Source organism: Pelophylax lessonae (assembly GCF_965119305.1).
Source record: "Pelophylax lessonae genome assembly, chromosome: 1".
Classification (NCBI taxonomy): Eukaryota; Metazoa; Chordata; class Amphibia; order Anura; family Ranidae; genus Pelophylax; species Pelophylax lessonae.
This window is the reverse complement of record NC_138768.1, coordinates 101,927,279-101,951,807: the sequence shown is the minus strand read 5'-3', so window position 1 is coordinate 101,951,807 and position 24,529 is coordinate 101,927,279. Positions and strand designations below refer to the sequence as shown.

The 24,529-nt window shown below is 39.8% G+C and overlaps 1 protein-coding gene across 1 annotated transcript; it reads right to left on the bottom strand.

Annotated features, from left to right (window-relative positions):
- Nucleotides 1–1,811: 1,811 nt before the first annotated feature.
- On the bottom strand, nucleotides 1,812–16,494 carry LOC309560442 (granzyme K-like). Its single transcript, XM_082264076.1, has 5 exons — nucleotides 16,414–16,494; nucleotides 13,421–13,574; nucleotides 11,097–11,241; nucleotides 7,023–7,286; nucleotides 1,812–1,999 (listed from the first exon to the last, which is right to left on the bottom strand). The coding sequence occupies exons 1-5, from the start codon at nucleotides 16,466–16,468 to the stop codon at nucleotides 1,847–1,849; spliced, it is 771 nt and encodes a 256-aa protein (XP_082120202.1). The 5' UTR covers nucleotides 16,469–16,494; the 3' UTR covers nucleotides 1,812–1,846.
- Nucleotides 16,495–24,529: the final 8,035 nt, after the last annotated feature.

The following is a 24,529-nucleotide window of genomic DNA, read 5'->3' as shown; positions in this document are numbered from 1 at the left end:
AGTGTTCTGTAGGAATTCACTGCGGCTCACTCGTTTCTGAGCCACCATCTTCTTTTCTGATGTCATCAGGTGCCAGCTGTCTCCTATATATATTTTTGGAGCCAGCCTTTGTTGTTATTAGGGCAAGAAAAACACAAGAAGGATACAGCGGGCCCCCTGATGATGCACCGTGGTGCATGTGCTTTAAGGGAACCTTGGGGCTTACTGGGATGTGTGAGGTGAGGCTGCGGGCAACTGAATACATCATTCTCATCTAGGAAAGAATAGAGGAAGTGGAGGGAAGTGTTTACCAAAAGGTATAAGACATTTTTTTTAAAAATAAAGTTCAATTGTGTGAGAGGAGGTGGGTAGGAGTGATATGATGGAAAATAGGTGGGGAGGATGAAGGTCCACTTTAATATTACACATTTGTTTCACTAAAAGTAAAGCCTTCTTGGCACCCAGAGGAAAACTTTTCTTGATATGGCGCACATACAGAAAACAGTTATCACACACCCCCCTACCCCCCACCCCCGGCCCCATCATGCCAAATAAAAAATGTTTTATATTTCTGTAACAGATACAATTATTCTATTGTTACTGTTCACTGTAAAAATGTGAACTAACAAAGTGTATATTACAAACACAAGTATATACAAAATGTTTGGAACATGGCAACAACAAAATAAAATGTAATCGATGTGAATCTCTACAATAACTTTATTAACATTGAACACTCTCACATGAGCAGCACCATAGTGAAGGGTTTTTTTTATCAATAAAACAACATGGTTTTATTAATTGTGCTAGAAATGTTAGATAAAGCAGTCTAAAGTTTCGAGGTAACATACTATTTACTAATAAATCAAAAAATTTGCACATGCAAGCGAATTGTTAAATTTAAAGGACACATTTAATAAGAGAAATATGGAGGCCACTTTTGCTGACCTTTCTCTGAAAATCGGGGTCTGGGGTGGCTGGGTTGGGGTTGGGGTGAAGGGGTAGAATGAGGACAAGGGACACATTGGGTTGATTTACTAAAGGCAAATATACTGTGCTTGACAACTACATTTTCTCCAGAGCTTAGTAAAAAAGGTAAAGCTTTGCTTTGCACAGAATACTCTATCACATGCAAAGAAAATATATCAGCAGAGCTTCCCCTCATTTCAGAGCTTCCCATCATTTCAAAGCTTTCCCTGCAGAGCTCCCCATTATTTCAGAGCTTCCCCTTAGATCGAGAGCAAATGCACTTGCAGTGCACAGTATATTTGCCTTTATTAAATCTAGCTACATTTAGGCTTTAAAAAGACCCTGTTGTCAGACCAATAATCTTCTTATGGGAATATATATGCTTTTAACATATTTTGTGTAGCTATCCAAAAGGGCTGGATGCTACTGCTGGATGTCACTATTTAGAATGTGATGTCAGCAGCTACAGCAGACTCAGAGCTGTCATTCAATTGACACCTTGGCCTATAGTATTCCTCCTCACTTCTCCCTGGCAGCTACAACAAAGTTTAGCAGATTAAAGGAGGGGCATATGAGCTGGGCCAGCACAGATAGTAATTAGACACTCCCAGAAGAGTAAAGGGCTATGATGTGGCAAGAGGGAAGGAGAGCTTTGCTGTGCCATGAAATTCACTGGAGTGGTTGAATTCTCCAGCAAGTTTAAAGCCACCATGCAAGTAAAAAATAAAATAGTTTATGATAAGAAAACGTTTATAATACTTGACAGGGTCTCTTTGATGAGTCCAAAGAAAGGAAAAAAAGAAGAAAAAATATTCTTCCATAAAGACCTAATTAGACTGATAAAGCATTTGAAAAATTATAGTTTAATGTTTATATGAATTATAAAGCAAGTTTACAACTATTTGTTGATCACGCTATGTATCCAGTCGATGTATTCCTGAGTTAGACGAGTGAAGACAGAGGCCTCATTAGGTTGTCCACATTGTTTTGGCCCAAATGATGTCACTCCTGAGAACACTCCATTGCAGATTAAGGGTCCACCTGAATCCCCCTGAAAAATGAATTTTTTTTTTAATAGATTGTTATTTTTTTTTTATCTGCAGATTACTATGATTTTGGAGACATTCACTTACTGAATTCGCGCAGTGCATTTTTTACTTCTATTACAGATTTTTATACAGCAGTAACAATTTATTCAGCACTTTGCATACTGTACTTTTCCATCTATCCCTGCCCTCAAGGAAGTTACAATTTAAGTTCCCTCTCTGACAGCATACATACATACACAGACATAATAGAACCAATATAGATAGGGGGCCAATAAACCTACCAGCATGTCTGTGGAGTGTTGGAAAAAAACCCACACAAGCATGCAAAGACATGCAAACTCCATGCAGATAGTGTCTTGGTTGGGATTCAAACTGAGGACCCCATTGCTATAAAGCAGAAGTGCTAACCACTAAGCAACTGTGCTGTATACATTTTAATGTACTGTATGAGCTAATTTTTCAGGAGAAAATCCACTAGTTCTCTAATAAACAGTAACAGTTTATGTACAGGTGCCATATAAAATAGATGCTTGTTACCCAGGAAAGAGTAGGTATTGATTTTCTCAAACAATAGCTATTGTTTCCCTGATACTAATGCAGGGGAGCAAACTGGTCCAAACTAACGATTTGCATCACTAACAGATGTGCATGCCAGGAGTGTTGTAGAAACTGTATGTAGCTACATATTGTATACAACGTTGTCTTCTGGCAGCAGGACAGGGACTTAAGGGCCCTACACATGCGCCAAATATCAGACAGCATCGGCTGGTTCAATAGAAACTGGCCCACATTTGGCCCATCCAGTCTGAAAGAAGCCAGTCGTTCGGCTGGCTTCTGTCGAAGGGGCATGACCAAAAAAGGTCTGCCGATTGGCACGGTGTGTTCTGGCAGGGAGGCCACCCCCCCCCCCCACACACACACACAAAAGCACAGTGGGTAGATCACTGTACTAACATCAGATTGTTAGTACAGCAGCTCCTCCCTTTTTATAAATTCAGCCCGTTAGGTTGAATGAAAAAAAAAAAAACACTGGTTATTACCAGGCTTTACTGTCCTGTTTCCAGAAGAAAATTGAGTTGGGCAGATCTGTGTGGTAATCCAGCATAAAACTTTGCCTCAGGGCAGAAGCTTACTGTAATAAAGGCCGATCACTGCTGCTTTCTCTCCTTGAGCAGGGTGACTGATCCTGTATCCTACAGGCAGCCTGTAATGGGTAGGACATGGGTCCTACAGTTCTTCAGCATCGAGCATGTATGTGGCCAGGGCCCGTGCTCCATAGACAAACTATCTGTGTCCAGGCTTGTTCAGAGGCCCTGATTGCATGTAACCACTTGTCTATCAGTATATTGTTGGAAGTGCACCTGTCTCCTTCCGAGGGGGAGTACAGTTCAGGCATATGAGAATTTCTGAGCTGCAATAGACAGTTGAGGAGAGGAGCTCTTCCTGAATGGAATGCCCATTGTGTGCAAAGTGGGCCCCTCCCCCTTTGGGCCCATGGGAACTACACACTACATACATTAGGGATAAGCCAGTGCCTCTTACTGTATACACTACTGTGCAAGAAGAGGTCCAGTCTATGCAATGTTTGTATATATAAGAAATTGCTGTGGAAGATATTGACTTTTGTAAAAGTGTAATCCTCAAACTACAGCTCCAGTGTCTCTACGAGTCAACTTTAACCAGAACCCTTAAACTCCTGTAACCCTGAAATGCCTGTAGTGATAGACTACACAAAGCCTTTGGAAAAGAGAAACATATCCCATCAAAAAAATCCAAAAATAGCAGAATACAGTACTAATGTAATAACCTGATGGAAATATGGCTTCTTAGAGCCTTAAAGAATATGTAAACCCAACATTTGATATTCCTGATATGTGCCTGCTGTACCATGCAGGGCCACTGATAGGGGGGGACCACCAGCCCTCTTGTAGGGGGCCCGAGCACACAGTGGGGGCCACACAGAGAGGGGGATTAGTGATGGACAACAAATACAGAAATCTTCCTCCAGCACCTGAATCTGATCTGTCCCTCTCCCTGCTATCAGCTTTTATCTGTTGAGAAAGAGACAGTCGTCCCTCACTAATCCCCCTCCCTGTGTGGCCTCCCCTCCCAGCACTTATCTCTGCTCAGGAGTTTATTTGTAAATTGTAACTTTGTTTCTCTCTCTCTCTGTCTCCCTGATCACTGAGCTCCAACTGCTCAGCCTATTTTTCTATATTTTTTATATTTTTCTCATCTCATCTTCTTTTTTATTTAACATAGTTTTTTTTTTCTTTTTTTTAGATTTAGCAGGAATTATGCGAGTTATGTTATATTTGTGTCAGATAATAGTGATTCTGTTGTAATTTTAGCTAAATATATCTTTAATATTTTCTTGGGGGGGGGGGGGGCCCTGCCAGCTAGTCTGTACGGGGCATCGCTATTTCTAACAGCAGCCCTAGTACCATGTACTTGTATGAGAAAGTCTCCTGATCTCTTTGTATTGCTTCCTTTGTGTGTAACCCCTGGTGTTCCTGCCAGTCCCTCTGCTTTCCTATGAAAAACTGAACAAACTAGGCATGAGTGTACACTGTGGTCAGTTTTCTAGCTGTGCTGGAAACTCAGCCAGTGTGTTGAAATTCCCCCTGCTGAGCATTTCACTAGGAAGATCAGTGTGCTGCTGGTTCCCCTCCCCTGGCTCTCTCTTTTCAGGTGCATACAGAGCTTAAAGGCTATTTAATCACTAATAAAACAGGGGAAAAGGGTATTTATAATGTTTTTTTATATCTATACACAAATGTTTTGACTTTCATTTCTATTTTAAACTGTGTGTTTTTTTTTTTTACAAGGTGAAGGTTTGCAATCACTTTAAGTTGCTATGCTCATGTCAGGCCTCAACAAGTCAAGCTTCTTTTACTTGCAAGCCCCATGATTGTTTTTCTGTACAGGTGGACCCAGGGAAAATTCAATTTCTTTTTCCTAAAGCTTATCTAAAACTTCCAGTGTTTTTTTTTGCCTCCGAGAGATAAATGTGTATTTTCATTTTTAGTTTAATTGTAAATGCAGCTGAAGATGCATTTATCCTGCACCCACTAAAAAGTGCTAAGTGGGGTGGAAGGGACTAAGAAGGGCTTTATTAACATTTCCCTAAACTTCTGCAAAAAGCAATGTGCTGTCAATCTGAAGGGTTGTTGGTATAAGTAAGCATGGCAATTCACTGATGGGGGTATTGTATCAGTGGTGCAAACATCTCAGCAAGGGGGCCATGCTGTAGTGTTTTCACTGCAGACGTGTTGCCATTCCATAAAATTAAAGTAACAATTTAACCATCGGGTATTTGCAACATGTTTCAGGGGGTAATTAGAAAAACAGCCCAGTCTTACTCGTATGGGGAGCCTACATCACATATTTGGTCTGATGCCCTGTACACACTATCAGATTATCTAAAGACTTTTGTCTGCAGACTTACCAAAACCATATAATATGAGGTCAAACCTAAACACTTTCAATTCGTATGCAATCCAGCAGGCCCTTGCACTACATAGAAAAGGTAAATCTGAAGACAAAAGTCTTCAGATAATCTGATAGTGTGTACAGGGCATTATAGCTTAACTATGGTAAACTTTAAAGAGACTCCATCACTTTACCCATTAACAGTAAAGTAACAATCTCTTTAAACTCAACCCAACCAATACAGAAAGTATGACGGACAGTACTCAAAAGTTTCTAACCCAACCCACACAAAATCATATTTCCCCATCAATCTGATGCTCTTTCATTCAAACTTTGGGTAATCTCCATGTGAGAATATTTTGGATGTTACACAAAATTCATGATTTCAACCCCATCCCTCATGTAAAATTGTTTGGGCCTTGCAATAGGCTGCTTAGAACCAAGCACTACATCATGGGAGGACCATACCTAGAAATGCCATATTCCAACTGTTCTCCTGTGTTATCACGCTGCCATATGCTCTCCTAATAGAGATCACTACGTGCAATGGCTGTAGGAGCTCAGTAGTGTGATAGGCAACAAGGATTGGAAAAAGTTTAACACAGTATTTAAAAAAGGAAAATGTCAGTGGTTAAAGCGGAACTTCGTGCTCCCAATCAACATGAACTATTTTTATCCTTATGCTGCTAGCATTAGTAAATAGATACAAAGGCATATTATCCAAAGAGCCTTCATAGGTATTTTTTAAAATTTTATCTGGAGGAGGGGAGGAGGAGCTTTCTCAGCTAAGCACACCCTCCTGCCTCCATGCCTGAGCTAAGAACAGATGGATTCCAGCAAGTAAATGCTACATGAATCTTCTGCCCTTACTCAAGATGGCCATGACTAGATATGCTAGGGGGTGTTTTTCAAAGCAATTTCTTAACAGAATAAAGCATGGAGACATGGATGGGCGAGTTTGCTATGAATAATAAAGAGGAGTTCCGCCTGGGGAAAAAAAAAATTAAAGTCAGCAGCTACAAATACTGTAGCTTCTGACTTTTAATATATAGACACTTACCTGTCCGGGGAGCCTGCCATGTCGGTACCCCAGGTGGGTGTCAGCTGTCAGGTGCTGTCCCTTTTTGGCTTCACAGACGATTCCCTACTACGCATGCAAACTTTCCAGGGACGGCACCACTGTACCATCTCCTGGAAGTGGGGAATGGTACATGTCCAAAACAGGTACCCATTCCCCCCTCCCCCCTGAAAGGTGCCAAATGTGTCACCAGAGGGGGGGGGGGGGGGGAGGAAGCAGATCAGCGTAAGTTCCACTTTTGGGTGGAACTCTACTTTAACATTAAGTACATTGTGTTTTCAGTTTATGGTGCTCAAACAGAGTTTAGTATTGTTTTAATGAAACACAGTGCTTTAGCAAACTGTATGTCATTCAGTTAGGGTTTATGTTTACTTTTTGATGCTGTACTGAATCCATAGATAAGTAACAGCTTATGAGGGATACAAGATTTATCCTTTAAATTGTCCAGAATTGGGAAGTGTGTAAACAACAAAGGGCTGCAGTTTGGTAAAAGTGCACAGAAAAAGTATACTTACACTGCAGGTATCCTGTCCTCGGGGTCCCACCTTGGTACACATCATATTTTTTGTTATTTCGTATTCTTTACTTATATAGTGTTCAGCACATCTTTCTCTGTTTAGGACAGTGACATTAACTTGCAGCAGATATTCTGAGTCGTCATTTATCTCTGTCTTTCCCCATCCTGCTGCTTCACATAAAGTCCCCTCCTCTATGTCATCAAATGTTTCTGGCAGAGGTAGAAGTTGAACAGCTTTTCCCAGCTTAGCTGCAGGAGATAACTGTAATATACACAACATAGTTTAACCAATAAAATGAAGAGAAAAGATTTCGGTAGAGAATACGAATTCAAGGACATTATTATATTATAAGTTACATTTATTTTTTCTTTGATAATAATTCAGTTATGAATTCCTTCTAAATCATTAAAGTGCTGGTAAACCCTTACAGTGAAGTGACTAGCCTCAGGTGATACACAGAGATGAAACACAGGGGGTAGGGATCTGACCTCACACACTGCACAGCTAGAGCACAGAGCATCAGTGTAATCTGAGACCTGAGTGGAGGGACTGGACACGACCCCTCTACACAATCTCATAGGGAAAGACACCCAGCTTAGGCTGTCATTCACCTGCTGTGTGCTGTGGGCAGACACTTGGGGTGCTGTGGAGTCAGCAAGTACTATTATCAGTGAATAATGCAGATAGCTGAGGGAAGAGGTATATGAGGGATATGGTTTGTTCATTTTTCATGTTAGAAATTTGCAAAAACTTTAGGGACCGGTTCACACCATGCCCGCACATGAATTGCACCGGAAAACACTGTGCGTTCCTGTGTGATTTAGACCGCATGCAAAACGCACCCTATTTGCAATCTGCAGCGGATGACGATGTGTTTGCCCGCACCTGCTTGCACCGGATCGCATGGTACTTTTGTATTATTCCATCTGGTTACAGTGCATTTTTAAAGTAGTGCATGCACTACTTTGATGCATTGCAATTTTAGCCCATTCAAAATGAATGGGTTGAAATCACACAGAACCACATATGAATCATACAGGAATGCACAGCGTGTGAACCTGCCCTTAATATGTCTATGGTGCTACTGTAATTACCTGAAATATAAAACTCACAGAGCTTTAAAAAAGATTTATATCCTTCAAGTCTTTTCAAAAATTCTCCTATTTTGGTTTATAGGAAGGCAAGACAAAACCCCCACTCCTTTGTAAACTATTGACAACTGTGGGTATAAGTCATATGATTAATGGCTTCCTCCTTTGTTACAGCTGGCGACGGTACTTAGTTCCTTTTGAACACGTTGTGGTGTCAGCTATCCTTTGTCTTATGTCTTATAGCTAGTTCTTTACCCATGTACAAATCATCCACCACTATTCCTGGAGTGATGGCTGGCACGTGGCAGCAATAAGTGGGGTAGTAGTGGGGCTCGGTAACCACAGGGATTGCTATAAATTGTATGAATTATTATGGATGATTGAGTTGGGAAACTCCGCGCCTCGGGCTTAATTGGATATGTAGTAAAGACTGCTGCCTCCCTATAATATAGTCCGAAGACTATATGGCGTGTAAGAAAGAGGTAGGGGGTGGCGCTGTCTAATAGTCCAAGAAAAGGGGGTTATTTGTTAGTGCTATCACTAGTCACGTGTATCAGGTATAGACCCAATATATAAATGAGGTAGCTATTGTGTCAAAGTGCCAAGTATGTGTAATTCACCCTTAAGGTGCCTAATGCTGTACATATAAAAAATGGATGTAAATGACACTTGAATGTCAGGTAAAATATTGCACAAGTGTGATATAACCAATAAATAATCATAAACAATTATAACCGTGCATAAGTGATATATCTATATAAAGTGACAAGTGCTAAAGTGAATGCTGACAATAATAATACAGTATAAGTGTATAGAACTTAATACAACATAATACATATAGATCTATGTGCAATCGTGCTTGGAAAGTAACTCAAATAGTCCCCAATGATTAAAGTCACCTGTGCAAATTAAATAAAATAACGTGACTGGTAAATAAGGGGGAATAATTTAAATAGTGATAATAAAGTGACATGTGCTCAAGACACCCAACATGAGTATCCAATGTCCAAAAAATAGATGAGTCTCTATTTAGTGAAGCAGTGATGGGTGCTCATATTCTAGGAAGCTGTAACAGATTTCTTCGTGTGTCCTGTACACACCAATGGATAACCCCGTGGTGGGTAGTGAGGTGAACCGTGACCCCTATAGTAGGTAACACACTCACCAGAAATACCCACCCCACACAGGGGTATAAGGTGGGTATATGAGATGGATAATTCTCCCTCCTACTCCAGGTCCTGGGGGGGGACAGCTGGAAAGGTCCCTGGTGGTCCAAGGGTTAAAGGATATCGACTGTGTACTGTATGGGTCTGGTGGAATTTCAGGGGTGTCCACTCCGGGGGTCCGCGGTGTGTATAAAGCAAGGGATCAAACGATAAAGAGGCACATAGTGTGAGACTGTAAATACAGTGCTTTATTCTGATAAGGCAGGGTAAAAGTACTCACAAACTTGCCGGAAGTCGCATCACTTCCGGTTCCCACATCGAGGCTTGGATTGCATAGCGCTCCGGACGCTCGACTTCCCTGCCTATATATCACCCACGTTTGTGAGTACTTTTACCCTGCCTTATCAGAATAGAGCACTGTATTTACAGTCTCACACTATGTGCCTCTTTATCGTTTGATCCCTTGCTTTATACACACCGCGGACCCCCGGAGTGGACACCCCTGAAATTCCACCAGACCCATACAGTACACAGTCGATATCCTTTAACCCTTGGACCACCACGGACCTTCCCAGCTGTCCCCCCCCAGGACCTGGAGTAGGAGGGAGAATTATCCATCTCATATACCCACCTTATACCCCTGTGTGGGGTGGGTATTTCTGGTGAGTGTGTTACCTACTATAGGGGTCACGGTTCACCTCACTACCCACCACGGGGTTATCCATTGGTGTGTACAGGACACACGAAGAAATCTGTTACAGCTTCCTAGAATATGAGCACCCATCACTGCTTCACTAAATAGAGACTCATCTATTTTTTGGACATTGGATACTCATGTTGGGTGTCTTGAGCACATGTCACTTTATTATCACTATTTAAATTATTCCCCCTTATTTACCAGTCACGTTATTTTATTTAATTTGCACAGGTCACTTTAATCATTGGGGACTATTTGAGTTACTTTCCAAGCACGATTGCACATAGATCTATATGTATTATGTTGTATTAAGTTCTATACACTTATACTGTATTATTATTGTCAGCATTCACTTTAGCACTTGTCACTTTATATAGATATATCACTTATGCACGGTTATAATTGTTTATGATTATTTATTGGTTATATCACACTTGTGCAATATTTTACCTGACATTCAAGTGTCATTTACATCAATTTTTTATATGTACAGCATTAGGCACCTTAAGGGTGAATTACACATACTTGGCCCTTTGACACAATAGCTACCTCATTTATATATTGGGTCTATACCTGATACACGTGACTAGTGATAGCACTAACAAATAACCCCCTTTTCTTGGACTATTAGACAGCGCCACCCCCTACCTCTTTCTTATTATGGATGATTGCTTGCCCACTTGCTCAGTAACCTGTTTTAGTGCTCTTACCCACACACTTTCTCTGGTCCACTGGAACTGAGATTTAGGCAAATAAGATATTTTATGTATTTGTAAGACTTAAGCACTGCAGTTTTTCATATGTTCCAATTTCATTTGGGTGAAATTTGGTATCATTGGCTGGCTGCCAGTTATCCATGGTAGTTATATTGATGCTTGCTTCTTTGGTGTAAAAAAGAGCACCGGTGTGAACGTAAAACTATTCTACAGTATTGCTTTTATTCTGCCATATTTAAAATTTTGATTTGATGTCCAGTTCTTTAAAATATAACTATTTAGGGGAAATTCTGTTTAATATTGTAATGTGATGTATTAAGTTAATGGTAATTCTTAAGTTCAAGAATATATAATAATGCAATTATATTTTAATGAATAAAGAATGTATTCAGTATTCTTACCTTATATAGTTTAAGATCATTAAAATAATGGGTGTTGTTATAGAGAGGGTGCGTATAACTCCTGGGAAAACGAAACACTTGCTGCTGTCTCTCCTTTTTGTCCTTGTCATGAGCACCAAGAATTACAGTTGTAATACTTCCAGGCCTAAAAGACAGAGATAAACAATATGGCAGTCATTATATCATGCACATCACATATATTATATATTTTATTTCCATATTTGGGTGACATTTGCGTAATCAGCATGACTTTTTGTCATGAAATTCTGCTCTGTCTAATAGGAAAGAGCTTATTTTTCACTCTGAACCTGTGTTTTGCCTTTGCCAGTCTTTTTGCTTGTTCAATGTGAGCTTTTCTTCTGCTACTATATATGACAGTTTCCAGTCAATGGTTGTTAAGAAAAAGTGCCAGTCCTGTTCATTTTCTGGCTGGGAATCCATGTCCATGTAAATAATGGCTCGACCAAATATGACCAAAAGGGGGCTTCCAAATTCCTATAAGCTCCCTACCCATATACCCCCAAAACCATCAGGCCAGGATTTTTAAAGAATATTTAAGGCAACTCTGTCACTTTTCCAAGTTCAGAACATACTCTGTAGGTTACATACAACATCCTCATAAACTGTCCAATCTCTATCAGAACAATTTAATGCACACAAGCCATTTACAATGAATGATAGTGTTTTATCTCTGAATGTAACCTATTAAAGTGAACCTGGAATATAGCAGACAGAATTTAACAAAACTGTTTTTTTTTTTGTTTATAGCTTTGACTAGACATTGATGTATAAATAAAGTGCAGCGCTGAAAAGGCAAACAAACAGCCCAATCAAGGTAAATAAAAATGAAGTGTGAAGTTAGTAAATATTGGTGAGTCCCAAGTGAAGAGGTGAAGTTGATGATCCAAAGTGATAAGATTGATCAAGGAAGCAGATAGATCCCCACACCATCGGGTTATAAATTAAATGCGCTCACCAGAAGTTGTAGACCCAAAATACTATACAGAAAATGGGTCATGAAGGCTTAGATATTAACCATAGGTCACCCCAGCAAACGCTGCATCACTGGATGTTCCAATAAATGACTGTGTAGTCCTGAGCAAGGATGGCTAGATCTCCCAGTCAGACATTCACATGTGGGGATAAGCCAAATGACACAGACATAGTATAAAATTGCTAACGGACAATTTATTAAAAGAGGTATATACACTTACAGACATCCGATGACAACAGCACAAACAATGGGAATGAAATTAAGTAGCATATGGCATGGTCCATAATTTCACTCCCATTGTTTGCCGGGGTGACCTATGGTTAATATCTAAGTCTTCATGACCCATTTGCTGTATGGTATTTTGGGTCTACAACTTCTGGTGAGCGCATTTATGGTGTGGAGATCTATCTGCTTCCTTGATTTCACATATCACTTTGGATCGTCAACTTCACCTCATGACTTGGGACTCACCAATATCTACTAATTTCACACTCAATTTTTATTACCTTCATTGGACTGTTTGTTTGCCTTTTCAGCGCTTCACTTTATGTATACATCATTTTGGAGCAACTTTATGTCAGTTGTACTAGCAGCTTTTTTACAGTTGTACATGTTAACGCAGTTTGAATCTTTTACTTCATTTGACTAGACATTGCATATGCTTTAGATAAGAACTTAAGATTTAGCTAAAAATACAATATACATGACTGTACTGTTGTGCATATTTACAGCATGGTCATGTATATTGAATTTTTGGCTAAATAAAATTTCTTATCTAAAGCCTGCCTCGCAATCTCCACCCAAATTTATCCCAATGGTGTTCTATTGAATTGAGGTCAGGACTCAAGTTCCTCCACTCCAAACTCGCTCATCCACACCATATTGATAAAAGTATTGGGCCACCTAACTTGTGATAACAGTTTGGGGTTGGCCCTTTCCTGTTCCAACATGACTGCGCACCAGTGCACAAAGTAAGGTCCATAAAGATATGGATGAGCGAGTCTCATCCACCATCAGGTAAGTATTAAAAAAATATATAAATAAAATGTAGCTGGGAGGCCTCTGAGGGGTGTAACCAAGGAGGGTCAATATGTAGCCTAGGGCTTTAATGCTTGAAGTGTTCATATCAGGACAGGGAGTAGTAATACTTCTGGAGGTATAAGTGTAAGTTCTTATTGTTGCTTGCCAGGAAAGATTGGGCTGCAAGGTTAAAGGGAAAACAAAATCAACACACACACACACACACACACACACTTACACAATTTTACTACAAGCATGGCTGGAAAAACATTTCAGGATATGCTGAATACTATGCTATGAATATACTTACCGGCTACAGTGACCAGCAGTCAGCACCCATCTGGGATGTATTAAACTTCCTCCACATATCATTTCTTCATACTTTGTTTCAAAATTTATCACAGCCATGTAGGGTCTGGAATGTGGTTTAGCTACATCTCCATTTATTATTCTTATCCTGGCACCTGTGTGAATGAACATAGAGGTCTGAAATCAATAAACACCATACCATAAAACACATAAAATATTTACTATACTATTGGAAAGTCATATATAAGAAGTTCAAATCCAAGTGAACAAAACATGGAGTTCTACAATATTTGCTCTTCTGAATTTAATTAGGAAGAAAACTCCTGGGAGCAACTAACTTCAATCCCAAATGAGAAAAAGCCTATAATGTAGAAATGGTACAGATTTTCTAAGCTCCTTTCTAAAAACTTTCTAAACACCAGATGGTGGTCATAAAATCTTCCTTCATTATCCATTTACATCATCATTTTAAGAAGAATGAACAATTAAAGCTGTGCCCAAACATGTGCAGGTTGAGGGAAAAGACCTAGTTACCAGTGTTGGCTGTGGGATCCCTACAGCTGATCCTTTCCCAATTACTGATTTACCATGCCTTGTTCTGCACTGTGTTTCTGAGTGGCAGCAACTATGTTGGTAGAGGCTTTTCTCCAACAATGAGAACAGTGCGAAGCAGAATAGGGACATCAACAAATCTTATGCCAAATCTCATGAGAGTAATAGTCAGAGACAGCAGTGCCTTAAACTGGCCATCGATTGATTGAAATTTATTTGGTTCTACAGGGAGTCTCCATAAAGTTGATTTCTATAGCCTTCTTTCCCTCACTCACTTTATCCCAGCAGTGGTTTCTTTGAACATATTAAAAAAAAGCTAGCTTGGTAAGTCACAGCCAGCAATCATAAGCTTTATGGATACAAAAAACATTTTGATGTACCTACAAAGGCAAAAAATAGACAATACACATACTACATATACCTCATGTTACGCTTCAGAGCAATCCCCCTCCAAAAAAAATTATCAGTTTGTTATCAGAACAAATGATTTGCAAAATCAATAGGACAATACGAAATGTGAAAATCACCCTGTTTTGTATCCTATTAAGAGCTTTGCAAGAGTGGAAGAGATTAATATTTGCACTTGATAGCCAAGGGTAGGGCAGATGTTAATAATAGATGTGCGTTTGATGCACAAAGCTTATTGACTAATTTCAAATGCCAAGCATAGAAACATACCAAGATGCCAAGCACAAAAACATCTCAATACAAATACTACAGTAAAAATAAAACAACGTATATGCAAGCAAAATTGTTGTAAAGCTGTGCAAATATTGTCTTGATAGATATGCATTAATGTGGTTAGATGCACCAAGCATGTGCCCTATCTTCAGATGACAAGCACAAATACATGCCAAACACAAAAATATTACAATGCAAATACTACAATAACGTTTTACAGCATAAACATAAGCATATTAGATCTCCTAATATTTGTCACAAACAAAAAGACATTTGGAAATAACATTTTTTCAAATTACATAACATAACATTTTTGCTTTAAGAGTTCTTGGTGTCAGGAATGGATTGCAGCCAAACTCCAGCCAAGCAGAGAAGTGTCCGCATCTTAGTTTGGTATTTACTGCTGTCTTCATTGTAAGGGAAGTTTTCTACTTACTTCCTATTATATCACTAACACCGCAAGTGAGGAGAAGTTTTTATAAGAGGGACACATATAGTAATAAACCAATGGTAAAGTGATGGCAAAAGTGGGATTTTTATAAAAGATTGTTTTGCCTGCGGATAGACGTATTTGTATCCCAAGATTGTGTAAATTTGATTTGCTAATTGGCTAATTTGTTGATATACCTTCTTAGTTTTTAGTTTGTGTTCCTGCAATACAAATCTGACTTCTGCACTCAAAAAAAAAAAAAAAAAGAAAAGAAAACATTTTGCCTGAAATTTCAGCTTAATCACAAAAAATAATGAAAATAATGATAATGAAAATATTATTAATAATGAATAATTTAAGAATCTGCAGTGGGTATAGAAAAAAAGAATGTAAAGAAAGCAGATTCAATCCAACAGTTAGGCTTTTTTTTTTTAAAAAAAAGATGGAGTCAACAAAAATTGGCCCTACTATGTATGTATGAATGTGAGTTAGGGACCTTAGATTGTAAGCTCCTTGAGGGCAGGGACTGATGTGAATGTGAAATGCATATATGTAAAGCACTGCGTAAATTGACTGCGCTATATAAGTGCCTGAAATAATAACTTAAAGTGATCAGAAATATTCAAAACGAATACATTCCCTTTAAGATCAGGCTCAAAAAAGTGCTTGCACAAAAAAAACTGCTCTGTGTGCCCTGGGAAAAACCCAAACTGGAAAAACAAGCAGCATTTGAGTATTGTCCTTAGCACCAAGTGAGAAAGCCTATTTTAGTAGTTCAATATATCATTAGGACTAAATATGTGGACTGCTAGTAAACATATCAGAAAAATGTAAATCAGCCCTGGGATTACTAGGGATCCCATGAGCAGTGAGCCATGGTAAATTTAACTACTACTTACAATAACAAACAATGGAAGGGGCACGTCTATAATGACCACTAATGTCAGGAGACATTACTTTTCTGTTATTATTATTAATAATTATATTTTAAGATTATTACTAAAAATGTTGTATAGAGCAGATTATTTGCCCAGGGTATCAAATATGCTAGGTAAGCCATTATATTTATCTGTATATATAAAACATTGTACAATTAGCTGATAATGCTAATGTACAGCGAATTGTAGGTACATTTCTTTTCACAGGGGGTCCCAGAAACCTGAAAATGAATTTTAATGGTATTATTCCAAAATCAGAACAAGAAATATTTCTTAACTTTCTAAGATTTGAAAAAGTGACAACTTTTAATACAAAGTATGTTGGCAATAAGCACAATGAACACACCCCAAGTTACATGGACCATGAGAAATGAATATACAAAAAGGTCTTACCATCAGAGCAGAGTAGATGAAGTGCAAAGAGAGTCAAAATAAGTTGCAGTCTCATGGTTGAGAGTCAGATGTCACCAGTGGGAATGGTATGGACTGAGAATGTATATATACCCCATGAAATCTTATTGCAACAATCTTATACTACATGCTGATAAAGCTTTATCAGTCCTAGAGCAAAAAAATACACCACAGAAATGTGCGTATTTTCTGTCATCACCATCACTAGTTCTCAAAGTTAACCTCTTTAAAAATTCCATACCAGACTTGGTTATAATTTTAAAGGCTACCTGTTATGACACCAGGGGCGGATCCAGAGTCTAGTCTCAGGAGGGGCACTGCCAGAAAATAAGTTGTTGCTTACAGAACTGTATTACAAAACAAACTTTCCCCATACTTCTCTTTTAAGTGTGTACCCAGCTAAAAGTGGAAAGGGCTTAAAGGGGGGCGTTAAAACAAAGTCTGTGCCTACTCGCTGTATACACTGCACACACATATGTATTTCAAAGCATTTTAAACTAACATATATATGTGTGTTAAAATAATTGATGGTGCGCTATATCAAAAATTATAAAGTGTGTATTCCAATCAATACAAACACAATTCCAAATATAAACAAAATATATATACAGAAATAGTGAAGAAAAGTCCCACGACACGACTGTGTCAATAGTGAGACCTCCAACAGTGATGGTGACAAGTGAAAGTGTCTGCTGTACAATACAAATCAAAATGTGAATAAACGGTGTATAAGTCCCAACACAACTGTATCAATGGTGAAAACCACCAACAATGGTGAGGTGCTGACAGGTGATGGTTAATTCGCTTTGTGAATTGAAGTTCCCTCCACCTGCTAGAAAGCCTCCTTACCGGACGGAATAGGGTAAGTGCTTTTCTCTAGTGAAAATGAACAATCCTGGTGCCCAAACTGAACAAAGTGCTCCCCGCCGTGCATTCACAAGGGCCCGTCAGGCCTCTTACCAGATCAAATGGGTATATCAAGCACTGCACACTGCCCTCAGGTTCAACCGATATTGGTAGCCACAATGGATGTAGAAGTCCTATGTCACTCCACTGTTCACATTCGGGTAGGTTTCTGTGTTCAGATAGTACTCATGGCTACTTGTTATGGGTGATTATGAGGATCATTTCGCTCCAGCATTAACATGTAAAAGAATAACTGCCCATGGTGCATTACCCTTGATATTGCTTTATTGAATAAAAAATTGCACTTACATGTATGCGGAATAGACTTCACATAAAGATAAAAAGCGTTGAGGGATTCCTAAATGCCTGGGTCCGGCTGCAGCTCGGATCCTAAGCGACGTGGTGACGGCACTCCTCCTGCCTGACGTGTTTCCGCCGATTGGCTATCTTCAGAGAAAGGAGGAGGGGCGGATCCAGAGTCTAGTCTCAGGAGGGGCACTGCCAGAAAATAAGTTGTTGCTTACAGAACTGTATTACAAAACAAACTTTCCCCATACTTCTCTTTTAAGTGTGTACCCAGCTAAAAGTGGAAAGGGCTTAAAGGGGGGCGTTAAAACAAAGTCTGTGCCTACTCGCTGTATACACTGCACACACATATGTATTTCAAAGCATTTTAAACTAACATATATATGTGTGTTGCATGAGGATATTTTTCATGAAAGATACTTTGTTGTAATATGATCATATATACAGTGTTTTATGATATTGATTATTATGTATCTCTGTGTATGTATGTTTAGATTTTTTATTATTTTCATGTTTTCACACACAAATTTATTTCTGTTTTTATTTTTATATAATCCCGGATTTGCGAATGAGCAAAGTGATATGTGACCTAATGACGACCCCGTTAGGGGTTAAATTGTTTGGTCATTGATAGCTTAAGCAGCCTGTGGGGGTGGTCTTTTGTTCAATTAGGTGCATCTGATTTAGTTTAAGACATTTATGCACATTATGGAGCTTTTTGTTATCTATATATAACTTGTTTTTAGTCATGCACACTATAGCTAAGATTAAGCACTGTTAGTAGTGTGAAACGCGTCAGCTGTCTTTGATCCATACCTCTGTATGCTGTGGTATTTTATCCTCTTTTCAATAAATATTTGCATTGGAGTGCGTCTGTCCAGACACACATTTTGTTCTATATAATAAGGCCCCTTTCACACGGGCAATCTAATCCCATCCGCCTGACAGTTTTTCAGGCGGACCTGATTGGATGCTCCATGCAGCCCTATGGGGCAGTGGGTGTCAGCGGAGACATTTCCGCTGTCACCCGTTGCTGTCCGATCCAATCCTGTCTGTGAAATCCGGACAGATGGAAGCAAACCCTATTTTCCATCCGTCTGGAGGATCGGATTAGATGGGATCGGATGAGAACGGATAGGCGGTCCGTTCTCATCCGAATCTCCCCATAGAGGACAGCAGGGATTTGACAGCTCAGCCTCTGAGCGGAGATGGAGCTGTCATCCGCCTGGTCAGTGGGGATCGGCGGATTGATCCCCCGCTGAGCAGAACGGACTCCATCGGGCGGTACGCCTGTGTGAAATGGGCCAAAAGCTTGCTTGTAGGTAAAATAAATATCTCCTAAACGTGCACCGTTTAGGAGATATTCATCCCTGATGCAGCCGGTGAAATCACTGGCGCATGCGCTCTGAAGGCCTGGCATACCTTACTGGAACTTCAGAGCCTCGTGCCAGAACTGGAGCGCGCAAACCCGAAAGAAGAAAGGGGAAGATGTCAGCCCTCTCAGCGGTGACAGCATGCTGCTGGAGGACTTTGTTCCAAGGTAAGTATTTCATAATGTGCTAGTATGCGATGCACTGCACCGCTTCAAAGTGCAGGTTTAAAGATATTCAGTCTTGTATCATGGCCAACAACAAAGGGATTGAACACCCACCAGATGTCCTGACTGCCATTACAGCAGCTAGAAAGCCTCAAACTTACATAAAAAGGGTCACTCTGGATGTCAGAACAGTGGAAAACCTCTGTCCACTCACCGCAACAGAATCCAACTGAAAATAAAGCAGCTCAGCCAGAGCCCCAAGGTATAATCACTGTGCAGTACGTTTATTCAAGCATACCATAAAATAATTCCAAAATCACATAAAACTCACATAAAATGCTGCTGGTGAACCTGTGACCACATCCTTTAGGACGAAAACCGTCAAAGCCCTACATTTGGCATTGACGTTCCGCAGCTGTGCGATTTTGGGTCACCAGCAGCATTTTATGTGAGTTTTATGTGATTTGTATTTGGAATTGTTGCCGTTAAGGACACCAAGATGCATGGACTCTCTTTTTTTCATTATTGAACTATATCATTTTTAAATGTTTGATTATATCTAGTAGGAAACATTTAACCACTTTCCAAGCCTGGGCCAGCTGCTGATTAGCTAACTGTGTACATTATCCAACGTGCTTACACACTTCTGGCCGAGCACTGTTACTGCCACTGCTGTTGGCCTACCATTATACCGTCTCATCCTAGGCTAATTGCTGCTATTTTTTCCATGACAATTTTATTTGACATACCCAATTTTTCTGCAAGAATGCTAATAATTTTCATTTTTTGGCCAATTGACATCCTGTGGTCTGACTGAATATTTCTGTAGGGTTATGTTGCTTTGTATAACTAACACCCCAAAAGGATTTTTCTTTTCTGAAACTGTTTCACCATTGCAATTCAGTAAACTATTTTAGGCAGGTAACATCCTGTGCTCTGCAGAAATATTTCTGTTGGGTTACAGTGTTTTTGCATGACTAACACCAAAACCCGTTTTTCACAGTTGGTTTACAGTTGCAAAGAAAGAAAACTTTATGGCAGGTAACATCCTGAGCTCTGCAAGAATATTTGCATTGATTAAGTCGCGCTGTCAACAAATAAACTTAAAACTTAGATTTTGCAAAGCTGGTTCCCAAAAATAAAAATGTGTACATATTTCATGACTATCATTTTTTTTTTTACCTTCATTATGGTGCATCTGTATTAAAAATAGACAACAGTTTATGGTTTATGCGTTGTTTTTCTCTTTTCTGATTTTTTATAGCTTTTATTTAGGCTATATCATACTGTTTGTATCAACCTTGGTATCCTTCTTAAGTTAACTGCCATGATCCAGGATAATATTCTGCAAATATATGTAAAGTATAATCTGTACTATTTTTTGTTCTTAAATCCTAGAAATAGGATTCCGCAAATACTAAGGATCTGCTGTCCTCTACTGCCTGAATTTGTAAATAGCTTTTGTTTGTTAATTGCGTTATTCGTGTATGGTACTTGTATGGAAAAATGGTTACAAGGGCCTCTTCCCCAAAACCCTGGGGGGGGGGGGGTCTGCAGGCTTAATGGAATCTGAAAGCCCCACTACTGACCCGAAAAGAGAAAAAAAAAATCCTCCGGTCCCGACGAAGGCACCTGCTGTCTGCCAGCTCCACTATCTGACAGTTCTTAAATAGCTATGATTAAGGGATCTATGCTGGGGGATTTTTTTTATTTTATTTTAATAAAGGACTTGCCAAAAACTTGTATTTTTATTTACTTTTTACATAGGGGAGGGCTTCCAGATTATGATAAGCCCTTTGCCCGCAGACCCCCCCAACCACCGGCCAGGGTTGTAGAGAAGAGGCCCTTGTCCCCATCAACATACTCGCTCCCCCCCCTTTCCTGGCCTGGCGGGTTGCATGCTCGGATAAGGGTCTGGTATGAATTTTGGGCAGAACCCCACACTGTTTTTTTTTTAATTTTTGCATTTTTTTTTCAGAATTTTTAATTGCCGGCATTCTTGTGTTTACACAGCTGATAAGTCTTCAGTTGTTGAGGCCAGCTTCCTGCTCCTCTCCTTAACAACTAGCTATTCTTCACCTGGAATTTGAATCAGTTGATAATATTTCAACTGTTCTGAATTCGAATCAAATCAAATACCAAGCCAATAGAATGTTCAAGTCAGAGTGGCAGAAAGCCAGTGGACCACAGCAGGATAACTGGTTGGCGTGAGCAGGTAAGTAGCAGGCTGGAACGGGCAGGCACTGGCTGGCAGCAGACAGGTAATAGGCACAGGCTGGTCAGCAGTTGAGGTGATGAGCAGGTGCTGGCTGGTAGCAGACAGGTGATGAGTAGGTACTGGTTGGTCAGCAGGCAGGTGCTCGGAGCAGATTGCTAGGCAGCATGTGGAGGAACAGTGGACTCAGACATGCCAGATCAAAGACTGCTAATTGGATCAGACACAAAGACATGGACATCAGTGTGGTTAGGATGCAGGCCAGAGACTATATTGATTAGCAGTGCAATGGTAACCGGAACAGGCAAAAGCAAAGGTCAAAGCAAACTGAAGTTGGTGCAGGCGGAGCTTAAAGGATGATCAGGACAAGGTGGGTTATTATCAGATATAGGTAACAGATCACATATCACATGGCAAATGCTGTATACAATACAATACTGAACCAGAGCAGTGGCTCAGTTTAAATAGCCTGCCTGGTGCCAACATTAGTGACAGATTCATGTGTACAGGCAAGTCATTGTACATGAGCAAGTACATCTTTCCTATTAAACGTGTAAGGCTGTATGCCGGCCTGAGTCTGTGCACAGATATCTGTGTAGAAGAGACATCTTGTCTACTAGTATGTCCTTCCTGACAAATGTATGATGTCAGATAGCAAGGTCTGTGCTACTGTATGTGTAGTGGTTACCTTACAGTATATTATAACCTGTTTATTGCAACATAATTTTTTATGCAGCTCCTTATTATAGTTATTCTAGTTAACTCTGTCTCTTCTGGTCTGAGCTTCTATAGCTAGTTTTAGCTTAGGGCTTGATAACCTACATAGTCAAGATCCAGATTTGGCATCCGACAACCACTTCTGGATCATGATGTTAGAGGTCTGGTTGCATGTCAGATTGGAAACTACTAGGGAGGGACTAATTTTCAGAGTTCCATTGCCACACAAAAGTTCCTACTGGTAACAAGCTCCTTTCCAGGCTGGCTGGACAATAGATGAAGGACCTCCCCATGACCGCAGAACTTTTTTTTTTTTTTAAGATTCTTTATATTTGCATTTTGTAAAGAAAGGTGGTACATATAAAACAATACTATGTACTGTATGTAACATATAAAACAGAGCTGGTTGGGCACACACAGGCTCAAAAATGTACAGTGTAGAAAATAGAAAAATCACAACTGCGTAAACTTAAAACAGAGTAACTAAACTTTGGCTTGGTTCCACATGGCAGAGTAGCATCAGAATTGACCAGACAGAATAGTCCTCCAATTTGCTTAAAAGAGAAGGAATGGAGTTTAACTGTTATCAACTTTCCATTATAGCATCATTTTAAAAGAACTACAGGGGCATAGATCATTATCGTTGTCCCCTTGGGCTCAACAAAACTCTAAAGGGTCGTCCTACATGGACTGTGAGTCTATTTATGTCTCATTGGTGGCAGATGAATATATCCAAAGGTCCCACACCTTACTAAATGTACTAGGGCATCCCATCCATGAGAGACATGGGTGGCCTTGTAGAGTGGTAAACAGAATTTACTAAAGCTTTCCAGAAATTCAGAGTAGTTGCTTTGGGTGATTTTCATTTTAGTACAATGGCTTTTCTTGCCTAAAATAATAGCATGTCATGGAGGGTCTTGGTTGCTTTGTGGAAAACCAGGACCAACCAGTTCTAAAAAACAAAATTCTGTTTTCTTCAGGATGGAAACTGTGGTTAGAAAGGAAATAAATTGAGTGACCTTGGACCAAAACATATGAATCCGTGAGCAAGACCAAAACATGTGCTGAAAATGCCACATGTCTCTGGCAATGGGGTAGATTTTATTTATTCCATGTGGTGTCAAATAGGCTCTGTGTAATAATTTATTTGAATAAGTGGATCTCTGACAGCAATCAGCTGAAGAAAGGGGTATTCCCATATATCCCAGTCTTCTGCATCCATATATGGCACATCTGCCCTCCATTTGGAATGAAGACTTTCCAGGCCATCATGAACAGAGGGCATAAGGGCCTTATAGATTTTGGAAAGGGGTTTGACCAGAGAATGGTCTCTCAATAAAGATTCTAGTGAAGAGTGGACAGGATCCAAGTTTAGAGGCTCAGAACTGAGAGCGGTAGGTATGGCGGAGTTGCAAATACCTGAAGAAGCTCTGCAGATCTTTTCTCCAGGTCTCCAACACAAAGATAGATGCTGCATTATGCTCAGGGGCCCCTGAAATTGGACTTTGCTGCAACAAACATACCCGGGTATATGTGCACAGTACAACCAGGACTCCTATCTGGCCCCTTTGCTGATAACACCTGTTCGTACATTGGATGTATGTACTGTTATTAATCTCTTCTATACTGGTGTATATATATATATATATATATATATATATATATATATACTTATGGTTAATGTTGTAGGCTGGTTGTGGTAGTTCTTCTGATTTCAATTACTTTGTATAGATGACTGATTATTTCACAGGAAGGGAATCCCTCTGTTCACAGAGGCCCTTTCAGGGGTGGTACACTGCCAACTTTTTTTATAAAATCCACTTTTCCTCTGAGTGAAGGTTCTGGTTCTCCTTTTTAGCTACATGTATAACTCGAGAAGCTATAGAGAACTGGGGCATAGGTTGGGATTTTAAGGGGTACCGTTATGAAACTAATACATATAATAGATAAATTATTTAAAAGTATATTTTATTAATCACATATACTCCCCAAACAGTTGGGGAGTGTTTAACTCAATATTCACAGAACTCCATGAGTTCTATGAGCCCTGCATGGGTACATTCTTTTCAAATTCCAGTAGCTCCATGGTGATGATACATGCAACCTTTTGCATGCTCATGTTTCATTTGCTGCCGCTGGGAATGTCAATCCTGGGAGCTGTGGGCCTTGGATCCACAACGGCCCTGCAGGACAAACAGGGTCATACCCAAGCACAAACCAACATGGTGTGGCATCACCATAGATGCCACATTATGTTGGTTTGTGCTTGGGTATGGCCCTGTTTGTCCTGCCGGGCCGTTGTGGATCCAAGGCCCACAGCTCCAAGGATTGAAATTCCCAGCGGCAGCCAATGGAACATAAGCATGCAATTTCTTTTTTAACAGATTTAAATTAAGTATTGCATCAACCCCTGAGGA

Bases quoted from the DNA above. Each gene is read 5' to 3' on its own strand.
- LOC309560442 (XM_082264076.1), bottom strand. From the start codon at position 16,468: ATGAGACTGCAACTTATTTTGACTCTCTTTGCACTTCATCTACTCTGC. The intron at 11,242-13,420 runs GTAAGTATATTC...TCTGTCTTTTAG, and splicing joins ACTGCTGGTCACTGTAGCCG to GCCTGGAAGTATTACAACTG. The intron at 2,000-7,022 runs GTAAGTATACTT...TTCATTTTTCAG, and splicing joins GAGGACAGGATACCTGCAGT to GGGGATTCAGGTGGACCCTT.